At 48.5% G+C, this 12,087-nt stretch overlaps 2 protein-coding genes across 2 annotated transcripts in view; one reads left to right on the top strand and one right to left on the bottom strand.

The window, feature by feature from the left end:
- Aldh7a1 (aldehyde dehydrogenase 7 family, member A1) overlaps positions 1 to 6,052 on the bottom strand; it is a 31,738-nt gene extending 25,686 nt beyond the window's left edge. Inside the window, exons 1-3 of the mRNA XM_013015758.1 lie at positions 5,841 to 6,052; positions 4,686 to 4,739; positions 3,283 to 3,348 (exon numbers count right to left, since the gene is read on the bottom strand). Coding sequence (XP_012871212.1) covers positions 3,283 to 3,348; positions 4,686 to 4,739; positions 5,841 to 6,032 — 312 coding nt within the window. The 5' untranslated portion in view covers positions 6,033 to 6,052. The remainder of the gene's footprint in view (positions 1 to 3,282; positions 3,349 to 4,685; positions 4,740 to 5,840) is intronic.
- Positions 6,053 to 10,771: 4,719 nt separating this feature from the next.
- Positions 10,772 to 12,087, top strand: part of Phax (phosphorylated adaptor for RNA export) — a 36,007-nt gene continuing 34,691 nt past the window's right edge. Inside the window, exon 1 of the mRNA XM_013015534.1 lies at positions 10,772 to 10,804. Within this exon, the coding sequence (XP_012870988.1) occupies positions 10,772 to 10,804 (33 nt within the window). The remainder of the gene's footprint in view (positions 10,805 to 12,087) is intronic.

Raw genomic sequence — 12,087 nt, 5'->3', positions numbered from 1 at the left:
TGCTAAACACTGAGACTACAATTACAAGTGATACCTCCAAGGAGCTAATACCTCTGAAGAAGGGATAGAAGGAATTAGAACAACCACAAATAGTCACAAATTGCCAGCAGGGCTGAAAAGACCAAGGAAACCCAATGGGACTGAAACTCAGAAAAAAGCAAGACAAGAGACAGAGAATATCACTAAGGTGAGAAAGTAGACTTGAGGCCTGAAGGATGGAAAAAGTCAACCATAGGAACATGCTTCTAATGGAAAAGACTTCTTTGAAAGCAGTCTGACGGGAGAGCCAGTGTATGGATAGCTAGATGATTTTAAGGAGTCAGAATCTTAGTCAAGATACAATGTGAAATCATCAGTGGTATTTAACTCAAATGAACTAAATGAAACTGGTTTGCTCTAGCACAGTCAACGCTCTCACAAAGAATCTTCCCCACTCAGGACAATCCAAAAGGAATAATACCTCTTTAAGAGTGCAACAAGCTGTCTGTTTTGTTGTTGTTGTTGCTTTGATTACTTGAGCTTGGTTTTTGAGACAGATCTCAATACATAGCTTAGACTGATCAAGAGCTAGGGTGCTGGCAATCCTCCTGCCTGAGATTGCTGTGGGAATTAAAGGTATCACCCTGCCCAGCCAACTTAGTTCTTGTCTGAGGTATAAACCCACTACCTCTCTGCATCACTGACCACAGCGATGCACATTATTTTCCCACAGCCACAGAAGCACGGTTAGGAACAATTCCGTCTCTCCCTTAAACTTTGAACTTGATTGCTTAACACAAATTCTAATCAAAGGAATGGCATGCACCAAAACCTAGCTTGCTCATTTTGTATTGAAGAGATTGGGGCTAAGGAGACCTAATTTGATTATGATACTTACTGTGCTGGGGCTCAAACCTAGAATCTAGAGCATATTCCACAAGTACTCCACCACTGACTTACACACCCACCTCTCTAGACCTCTTTTTTGGGGAGGTGGGGGAAGGAGCATTCTCAGCATATAATCTCAGGCAGACCTTGAACTCTAGATCTTTCTACCTCTTCTTAGTGAAATTGCCAGCATGCACCACCACATCTGTCTTCCATTCCTCCAATTTAACTTTTGTTACCTATTTATTTTGTGTGAATCAGAAATGAGGTTTGAACTCAGAGCCTCCCACATTCACTTTTCTTTTCTACTCACTTTTCTTCCCAGACTGTCTTCAAACTCGGATCCTCAGACCTCAGCCTCTTGAGTAACTAGGATTAAAGGTGTGAGCAACCAACACCCAGATCCTTTCTTATTCTTAAACAAGAGATAATGCATTACTTTTATGTAAGAACATTTTTTTAAAAAAATTGGTCCTAGGGGGCTGGGAAGGTGGCTCAGTGGTAGAGCACTTGCCTTGCATGCATGACCCTGGGTTCGATTCCTCAGCACCACATAAGCAGAAAAATGGAAGTGGTGCTAGTTCAAATGGTAGAGCACTTAGCCACTAAGGGACAGCGCCCAGGCCCAGAGTTCAAGCCCCACAAGTGACCAAAAAGAAAAAAAAAATTGGTCCTAGTATTTGTGCTTGAACTCAGGGCCTGGATGCTGTCCCTTTTCTTCTTCATTCACAGCTGGAGTTCCACCACTTAAGCCATACCTCCACTTCCAGTTTTTTGGTGATTAATTGAAGATAGGAATCTCACAGGCTTTCTAGCCTGGTCTGACTTCAAACCTTGATCCTTAGAGTTCAGCCTCCTGAGTAGACAGGATTATAGGAATGGGCCACAGTGCCCAGCTTGAGAAAGAAAATTTCCTAAGTAATAAGTGACACTGCTCTGCACACAATCCTCTGCCCAGGTAGATGAGCTATCATCTCCACATTGCTGCACTGTAGAAAGAACACTTTTCCTTGTGGACAGCAGAACTCAGAATTAAAGAGGAGGAAGGGTGTAATCCCTGCTCTGCCCAGGACAGTCTTGGCTAAGCGGAGTCTACATCCAGCGCAGGGCTCTCTGGAGAGTCTTCTCTTCCTACCACCCCACTTCTAGCCCCCTTGTAATCATTGACTCAGAGAAAACACTGGGCTCAAAGTGTTTCGCAAATCCTGCAGCACTTAGTTCTGCCCCACACTGAACCTTGCACACCGTGGGCTCTACTGTTAGCACTTGCAATAATCTGTCAGTGATTCGATCCTCACAACAGCCCCAGCCTCACTTTGACCATTCCGAGGATGGAAGGCAAAGGGAGACTGGGAAATCCAGGCCTTCTCTGCTCTCTGTTACTGTCGCTCCAAGAGGGCTGCCCCCCACCTCACTGACAGATCAGAACCCAGCCCAGTGCCAGCCGCAGAGTCCACATTTCCGCATTTTATCTCCTGAGGGAGATTCAGAGATCAAGGGGGGAGACTGTGCCTCACAAACCATGGGGGCCCTGTTCCTGAGAAAGGCACATGGCCTTCTATAGACACCCCCCCCAGGTAAATCTGGAGGGGGAAGGAAGAACAAATAGGTATTTCTCCATTCTATGTACTCTACTATAACTTAATTGGAGTATAAGGTGTTCATACCTGCAGCTTATATGCCACCAGGACAGAGTTCTAACCCATTAACAATAACCCATGCATTGGATGTCAAACCCAGGAAAGACACAAGCCCAAAAACAGGTAGAAATTGATCACAGCTCTAAGCAGTGCACATTTCAACAATGTCGCATGTGTGTCGTGTGTGTGTGTGTGTGTGTGTGTGTGTGTGTGTGAGAGAGAGAGAGAGAGAGAGAGAGAGAGTACTAGAGCTTAAACTCAGAGCCTGGACACTGTGTCTTAGCTTTTTCACTCAAGGTTGATGCTCTACCCCATGTACCACAGCTCCACTTCTAGCTTTTTGCTAGTCAGTTGGAGTTAAGACTGTTATAGAGGGGCTGGGAAGGTAGCTCAGTGGTAGAGCACTTGCCTTGCATGCCTGAGGCCCTGGGTTCGATTCCTCAGCACCACATAAGCAAAAAGAAAAAAGCCAGAAGTGGTGCTGTGGCTCAAGTGGTAGAGTGCTAGCCTTGAGCTGAAGAGCTAAGGGACAGCGCCCAGGCCCAGAGTTCAGGCCCATGACCGGACCCCCCCCCAAAAAAAAAAAGAAATCAAAGCAAAAAAGACTGTTACAGACTTTCCTACTTGCACTGGCTTCACACCTCAATCCTCAGATCTCAGCCTCCTGAGTAGCTAAGTCTACAAGCATGAGGCACAGTGCCTAGTGTACAATCCATCTTCTCACAGCTGTCACAGGTGACCCTCCTGAGCTTCCCACCACACAGGCCACACTTACATCTGCCCAGACTTTCCAAGCCTCTCTTGCTTTCTTCACAGTTTCTTCATAGTCTGCCATACTGGCCTAAATTCAGAATTAGGGAAAACGAAAAGGAATTAAAAATGGATGATCTACTTCCAGAAACGTGAAAAATATCTCTATTTCTAAAAATTATCTTGGGGCTGGGGATCTAAATAGCAGAGGGTTTTCCTAGAATGGGCAAAATCCTGGGTTCCATCCCCAGTGCTGCAAATAAATAAATTAATAGAAAATCTGGCTATATCCAGGCGCTGGTGGCTCACACCTGTAATCCCAGCCACTCAGGAGGCTGAGATCTGAGGATTGTGGTCCAAAGCCAGCCCAGGCAGGAAATTCCGTGAGACTCTTATCTCCAATAAACCACTAGAAAACCGGAAGTGGCATTGTGGCTCAAGTGGTAGAGCGCTCGCCTTGAGCAATCCCAGCAGGATGGAATGCTGCTGGGCTTTAAAACCTTGCTTTTCAAAGCAAGTTCTACTAGCTTCCCCTAGGAAGATACCTGATCTGCATTAGAAAAGTAGAACCTCTAGCTCAGCACAAAGGCTCACACTTTAACTCCCAACTACTCAAGAGGAGGAGATGAGGATCTTTTTGCCTGGGCAAAAAGATAGCAAGACTCCCATCCCTATGTGGTAATGAATATCTGTAATTCCAGCTACTTGGTAGGCAGAAGCAGGAGGATAATAAATTCAAAGTCAGACTAGGCAAAAGGTAAAGAGACCCTACTTCAAAGACACTATAAAGCTGGGCACTGGTGGCTCATGCCTTTAATCCTAGTTACTCAGGAGGTTAAGACCTGAGGATCATGAGATCTGAGGAGTGAGGTAAAAAGCCAGCCCACGCAGAAAGTCCAAGAGACTCTTATCTCCAATTAACCACTAGAAAACCAGAAGTGAATCTGGGCCTCAATCTAGCCTTGAGCAAAAGAGTTCAGAGACAGAGCCCAGACCCTGAGTTCAAGCTCCATGACTGACCAAAAAACAAAAACAAAAAACAGACAAAATAAATAAAAAATAAAAGCAACAGTGCTAGTGACTAAGCTCAAGTGGTAGAGCACTTTAAAAAGAGACTACTCTGCATTTAGATGTATCTATATTACTTTTTTTTCAGTTATGAGGCTTGAGTTCAGTGCCTAGATACTGTCCCTTACCTTTTTATGCTCAACACTAGTGTGTTACCACTTTGAGCCACAGCACCACTACCAGTTTTCTGGTAAGATAAGAGCCTCACAGATTTTGCTGTCCAGGCTGACTTGAACCATGATCCTCAGATCTCAGTCTCCTGAGTAACTAGGATTACAGATGTGAGCCACAAGTGCCAGGCTTGTATTACTCTTGAGTGACACAAACTTCCTGAGAGCAGTTAGAATTTTAAAAACTCACCTGTCGAACTCTTGCTATTGGCTCATTGTTAGCAGGACAATAGGTTGTAATAACCTGAAAAAAGATAGAAACTATTATACACAGAAATACATTATCTTGCCCATGTAATTGTAACCCCTCTGTACAGTATTTTCACAATAAAAAAAGAAAATATTATACACAGAAATAATAATCCTCTCCAAATTGAGAGAACCATACAAACAGGGAGAAGAAAACAGAAGGAAAACAAAAAATGAAATACAAGTTTAAATGAGAAACATTTCCATTAACTACTATTATAATTAAACCCCTACAGGTCTTTGACTTCTAACCTAAACATTAGGAACCACCTTTCTGGAGGATCTACTTTTTCCACCTAAGTATCAGCTATATACAAAAAAAAAAAAAAAAAAAAAGCCCTAATGTAACCGGTTATTTGAACAAATAAAGCCAGACCCTGTAGCCTGTACCTAGAATCCAGCTGCTCAGGAGGCAGAGGCAGGTGGATTGTGGCAAAAGGCTGTACCACAGAAATGCGCAAGACCTACCTGAAAAATAAACTAAAAGCAAAAGGACTGCGGAGTGACTCAAGTGGTCCTGCATGTGGCCTAGGACGCAGGAAGCCCAGAGTTTAAAAAGCAATAATAATAATAATAAAAAGCCACAAGAAAAACAGGATGAAACTTCTAGTTCCACGTCTGTGAAACATTTAAAATCACTTATATCTCCTACAATCACAGAAAACCATACCGCCATACTTCCTCCAACAAAGCAGATTCAGTATGTAACTTTTTTTTTCTTTGTGCCAGTACTGGGTCTTGAACCCAGGGCCTAGACACTGTCCCTTACCTTTTCATGCTCAAGGCCTACGCCCTACCACTGGAGCCCGGCTCCACTTCCAGAGTTTCGCTGGCTAATGAAAGGTAGGAGTGTTACAGACTCTCCTGCCCAGGCTGGCTTCACACCGTGATCCTCAGGTCTCAGCCTCCCGAACAGCTAGGGTTACAGGCGTGCGCTGCCCGCGCCCCACAGACAGAAAACACCCAAGAAAGCGGGGGTGTTTCACTGATCAGAAACCGGGCGCCGCGGAGCCTGGAAGCTTCTGGTCGGGCTCTGCACCCCCCCCAAGGGGCACCAGCCGAGTCCGGCCGCGGGTGCGAACCCGGGCGCCCCTACCTCTCCCCGACCGCCCCAGCTCCCGTTGTACACGCCCTCGTTTTCCTCGCCCAGCCCCAGCTCCTTGAGCCAAGCAAACTGGGGCTGGTGGATCAGCAGGGTGGACATGAAGGCGACAGGCCCGCTCCGGGGTTCGGGAAACGCGCGGCACTTCACGGCGCGCACCCTCAGCGCGCGGGCCGAACGCCACATCCCCAAGGCCGCGCCCGGAACCCCGCGGCGGCGCCGGGGCGCCGCTGAAATAGAGCCCCGCCCCCTTCCAGAGAGCGCGCATTGGCCGGCCCCGGCCCCGCCCATGCCCCGCCCCCTGCCGGAGGGCGCCCATTGGTCGTGCCCGGTCCCGCCCATGCCCCGCCCCCCACGGCGCCCGCCCTCCTCCGTCCCCTGCCACTCCCCCTTCCCACTGCTCCTCCCCGCTGGGAGGGAGCGTGGGGGCTGCGGCCCGCTGGTGAGAGACCCGGGAACCTTGGCCGGGCTGGAAATGCTTTTCAGCAAAATCTTGGCTCTAAAGTACAGGAGATTAGAGCAGAGCCAATCAGGCTGCAGCAGTGCCGTTGGTGCGCATTCTGATTCCACTGCGTTCTGGGCTGCTCGCTCCTCCCCCTCCTCCTGAGTGCTAGAACTCAAGGCCTTGCTCGCTGTGTGTGTGTGTGTGTTTGTGTTTGTGTTTGTGTTTGTGTTTGAACTCGGGCCTCTCTCTCTCTTTCTCTCTCTCTCTCTCTTTCTCTCTCGATCTCAGGGCATTGCACTCTTGTTTGGCTTTTACCGCTCAAAGTTGGCACTCTACCACTCAAGCCACACTTCCACTTCCAGCTTTGTGCTGGTTAATTGGAGTAAAAGCTTCTTAGAACTTGGAAGGCACACCTGTAATCCTAACTACGCTGAAGCCTGAGATCTGAGGACTGCAAGAAGCCCATCCAGCCAGACTCTTATCCCCAATTAACTATTCAAAAGAAGCCGAAAGTGGAGCCGCAGCTCAAGTGCTATAGAGAGCTAGCCTTGAGCAAAAGCAGCTCAGGGACAGTAATGCTCCCTACAAGCCAACAGGAGCGGCAAAAAGAAAAAAGGGTGTTTTGGAGTTCTCCACCTGGGCTGGCTTCCAACTGCAATCCTCAGACCCCAGTCTCCTGAGTAGCTAGGATTGTGTCTTTTCTTTAAATTTTGTCCTGAAGTTTGAATTCAGGACCCAAACTTGCAAGGCCGGCACTCTTACACTTAGGAGCCATGTCTCCAGACCAGTTTTTTTGCTGGTTAATTCACAAAGCTGACAAGGAAGGTTAGCTTCTTTTCCTTTACCAAATCATTAGCAGGGTCATGGGTATCTTTCTAAACCAGTTCTGGGAAGACAGGACCCAGCAACGGCCACTCTTGAAAACTAGGGCCACCTTTGAAAACTAGGGTACCTGGCTCCGCACCTCCTCTTTACAAAATTCACCGGCCCTGCCGCACAGACAAGGGACCATCTGAAACAATGAGTTCCCTGCCCTTTTAAGAGGAAAAGGGATGGCCCCCAGGGCATGGTGTGTATTAAGCATGAACTCTACCACATCCCCAGTCCCAGGAGCAATGAATTGATAAGAACAGGAAAAGATAGAACTGAATGGGTCACAAGAGAAAGCCTATGGAAACGCAGAACCCTGAAGAAATGGAAATGTACTCACTGAACACAGGAGCTTTGAACCAGTTCCGAGTTAGAAGTGGCACAATTTGCAAATAGCCTGTGGCCTCTCCTAATGACCATCAAAGATGTTGCAGGGTAGTGATTAGATACAGATTACTTCTACTTAGAATAGCCTGGGTGTTTGCTGGTAGACTTTCTTTCAGAAGGTATAGCCTAAACAGAGCTACCTGCCCCACTGCAATGTTAAATGAGGGAAATCACTGCCACCCCTTTTCTAAAGCTCAGAACCTGACTTGTCAGTGCCGTTTTTCTGGTAAGACTTTTTTGGGGCAAACTCTTACTAATCAAGTTCTTTAAAAAAATGCAGGACTGGGGCTGGGAAGGTGGCTCAGTGGTAGAGCGCTTGCCTTGCATGCATGAGGCCCTGGGTTCGATTCCTCAGCACCACATAAGCAAAAATAAATATCTTAAAAAAAAATGCAGGACTGAGAATGTGACTTAGTGGAAGAGTGCTTGCCTAGCATGCATGAAGCCCTGGGTTCGATTCTTCAGTACCACATATACAGAAAAAGCCAGAAGTGGTGCTGTGGCTCAAGTAGTAGAGTGCTAGCCTTAAGCAAAAGAAGTTCAAGGACAGTGCCCAGGCCCTGAGTTCAAGCTCATACATACATATATATGTGTGTGTGTGTGTGTGTATGCAGAGTACCGGATTATTTGAGAGAGAAAATTATCTCCTGAGAAGACTAGCTATTCAAATCTATTCAAATCCTCTCTGGAGGGCCTGGGAAGGTGGCTCAGTGGTAGAGTGCTTGCCTTGCATGCATGAGGCCCTGGGTTTGATTCCTCAGCACCACATAAGCGGAAAAAAGCCAGAAGTGGTGCTGTGGCTCAAGTGGTAGAGCGCTAGCCTTGAGCTGAAGAGCTGAGGGACAGCGCCCAGTTCTAGAGTTCAGGCCCCACGACCGGCAACAAAAAAAAAAAAATTCCTCTCTGGAGGGGCTGGGAAGGTGGCTCAGTGGTAAAGCCCTTGCCTTGCATGCTTGAGGCCCTGGGTTCGATTCCTCAGCACCCATAAGCCAAAAAAAAGGCCAGAAGTGATGCTGTGGCTCAAGTGGTAGAGCGCTAGCCTTGAGCTGAAAAGCTTGAGGGACAGCGCCCAGGCTCAGAGTTCAGGCCCACGACTGGACCCAAAAAAAAAAAATCCTCTCTGGAGGAGAATGTTGTTTAAGAGGCCTAGAATCAGCCAGGCAGTAATGATTTATTACTGGTCAAGGAAGAAGAGCTGTGGCCTTGAATGAAAAGATCAGGGATTTTGTTAGGTAAACTTACATGTGTGTAGATAGGAAAGGTGCACCAGCAAGGGTAGTGGTAGGCACATTCCTGTGCATGCTCAATTCAGTGTCCTAATCGTGGTCTAACAGGATGAACACTAGCACCTTTGGTACAATTTAACATTATAATAAGGTTAAGTTTACTTTGGGTCATTTAAAAAGAATGAGCCAGAGTATCTCGGTGATTTGGGATGGTCTGTGTAAATTTCTTCTAAGATCCTTAGCTGGCACACACACACACATACACACACGTGTACACACACACAGACACACACGCACACACACACACGGAAAAAAGAAAGAAAGAAAGGCTGGTGGGCAGACATGCAAACCCAAGTGCTGGGTAGGATGTGAATCCACTAAAATTTTCATTGATTGCTGACTAAATAAATTTAATATAAATGTTTTGGGATTTTCATAAAGTCCTAGCTAAATCTCCAAAGCATTATATCAAGTGAGAGAAGCCAGATACAAAAGACAACAGTAAAATCAGTCCATACACAAGATAATATGGGAAAGAGGCTGGGAATAGTGATGGACTGAGGTTGGTAAGACTCCCCAAAGTCAGGCCTCTGACCTATAACTTTGGTAATAGTTTTGTTAGCTATAGGATACTGGAAAACTATGTATGGGAAAACCAACCACATTTAGAACTCAAGATGGCTTGGTAAGTTTCTGCTAAACTCCTACATTCCATCGCATGATAAGAGAAATTGATTTGGGATGGATTTTCTTTTTGCAGTTCTGGGCCTTTCGCATACTAAACACTCAACCACTGAGCTATACTCAACCCCAACCAATATTTCTTCATCGCCTGTCCTTCCAGTGCACAAAGTCACTGAGCCAGACACGTCAGGAAACAGTGAATAGAGCAGATCTGTTAGTGGGAAATTCTGACACAAAATAAATACACTACTACTGATGTCCTGAAGAAGGCCATGGGTTTGAGAATGGTGTAGGTATTCTGTTCTACTTAGGGAAATTGAAAAGGCTGAATGCCTCTTTGAGATGACATTTGGTCAGACTGCTGGACTTCTTTTTGCTCTACTCAGATAAGAATTGTGGGTAGTCAAAGAGGAGGTCTAGTGTTAGTAGTCCTGGGCCCTTGAGTTCCTAATGCCTAAGGGCTGGACTAGCCGACTCAGGACACTTACAATTCCAAGCCCTGACAATTTGGGGCCTATTGCTCCAGGCTTTAGTTGGAGAGTTTCTTCTCTGGGCTACACTCATCAAGCCTGGAATTCGGCAGCTATTATAATCCTCAGCTTCCAGCAGTAGCAACTAGCAACCAGCAGGTGGTGGTAGCAGACAGTACTGCTAATGTTCTTAAACAGACCTCCTGTATTAGGACGTTCAGCTTCACAGTGGCCAGTGTTAAAGAGTTCACAGGTCTAGAGTATCTGAGACCCTTGACTGTTTTGTTGTTATTGTTGTTTGTGGGGGCTGGGCGCTGCCCCTGAGCCGTTCAGTGCTCTACCACTTGAGCCACAGTTTTCCACTGTTAGCTGAAGATAGGAGTCTCATGGAGACTTTGCCAGGGTTGGCTCTGAATCCTGATCCTCAAATCTCAGCCTCCTGAGTAGCTATGATTAAGAGCATGAGGCAAGTGCACCCTGCAAACCCTTGGTTCTTAAGGCTGATACCTCCCTGGGATGCTTCCAGTAACTAGGACTACACTTTCTCATCTCCAGTTCTACAGGGCCATTGTTGTCTTTGCCACTCCTAGTCACTCTCTGGAACTCTGCCGCCACCTCTCCTCCTACGGCCATCACGACTCCCACACTCCCATGGGCTCAAAGGGTACAGCACTTGCCTAGCAGTGAAGTTTGAGTCCCAGTACAGTCTCTCTCTCTGTCTCTGTCTCTCTCTCAAACACATACACACACACACACACACACACACACACACACACACACACCACACATGAAAGAAAAAGAGAAAAAAAAAAAGCAAGCTAAAGTCTGTTGGTCAGAAGGGGAATGGTGGCAGCGGTGTTTGCACCCAGATTGTTGGTACCCCTGCTGGGCTACTGAGAAGTGCCCCCCCCAGCCTGGGTAAAACACGGCCATTAAGAGTTCACCAATGTTTGTTATCCAGTGTCTAAAACGGTTGTTAATGTTAAACTGGAGGAGAAAGGAAGAAAACAGGCTGGACTCGATTTCCATCAGGCTAGGATGGTTTGTTGACGTACCGCAGTGAGGCTTGGAGACTGTGCAGAAGTTGGATTTTTATGGGGTCGGAGCAAGGAGGCAGAGGTTAATGGAAAAGCCCTTAGGCCTAGGGAGCTGGGGGGCTTTACGCTGGGGCCCAGGATGGCCTGTTTACAGCCAGGCCGGGGGGGGGGGCTGCCCTGCCTGTGTCAGGCAGTCTGCGGTCTTTGGAGGCTCACCTGATGTCTGTGTGCACCAGCCGGGCGCTGGTGGCTCACGCCTGCAATCCGAGCTACTCAGGAGGCTGAGATCTGAGGATCAGGGTTCAAAGCGAGCCCCCCCCCCCCGCAGGAAAGTCCCTGAGATCTAATCTCTAACCGCCTTGAGCTGAAGAGCGCAGGGACAGCGCCCAGGCCCAGAGTTCAAGCCCCACCACCGACCAAAGAAACAAAACAAAACAACAGTATTGAACGGTGTTTTACTGTCAACCAAATAACCTTGGGGTAGAGTTAGGCCATGGGCTCCTGAGGAAGCGGCTTCCAAGTGTGTGTGTGGCGGGGGAAGGAGGGGGAGCCAGGCCCTGGGACAGATCCGCTCTCAGGGAGTGGGGGAGGGGGGAACCCCAGGACTGGATCCACTCAGGGAGTGAGGGGGGGACCCCGGGACTGGGTCCACTCAGGGAGTGAGGGGGGTAACTCCGGGATCGCTCTCGGGGAGTGACGGGGGAGGGGACCCCGGGGCTGGATCAGCTCTCCGGGGGGGGGGGGGGGGGAGTGATGGGGGCCCGGGACTGGGCCGGCTCTGGATCCGCTCTCGGGGAGTGACGGGAGGGAGACCCCGGGACTGGATCCGCTCTGGATTCACTCTCGGGGAGTGACAGGGGGTGGGACCCCGGGACTGGATCCGCTCTCCGGGAGTGACGGGGGGGGTGCGCAGACCCCCGGGAGGGAGGCGCAGGAACAGAAGCCGTCCCGAGCACCCGGGTGAAGGGCGTGAGACCACCGGGGACTCCGGGGCCGCCGCGCTGCCTCCGCTTAGGTTCTCCGGGAGTCAAGCTTGCTCGGAACGACTTGGTTTCCGTCTTCCCCGGGACTGAGAGCGGGCTGCACAGGCGGCCACGCGTGGCCGGGCCCGGCGCGCGCCGA

The sequence above is a fragment of the Dipodomys ordii genome, unplaced genomic scaffold (assembly GCF_000151885.1).
Source record: "Dipodomys ordii isolate 6190 unplaced genomic scaffold, Dord_2.0 Scaffold27, whole genome shotgun sequence".
In the NCBI taxonomy this organism is placed as follows: Eukaryota; Metazoa; Chordata; class Mammalia; order Rodentia; family Heteromyidae; genus Dipodomys; species Dipodomys ordii.
The sequence above is the reverse complement of the archived record's forward strand: the minus strand, read 5'-3'. Positions and strand labels throughout refer to the sequence as shown.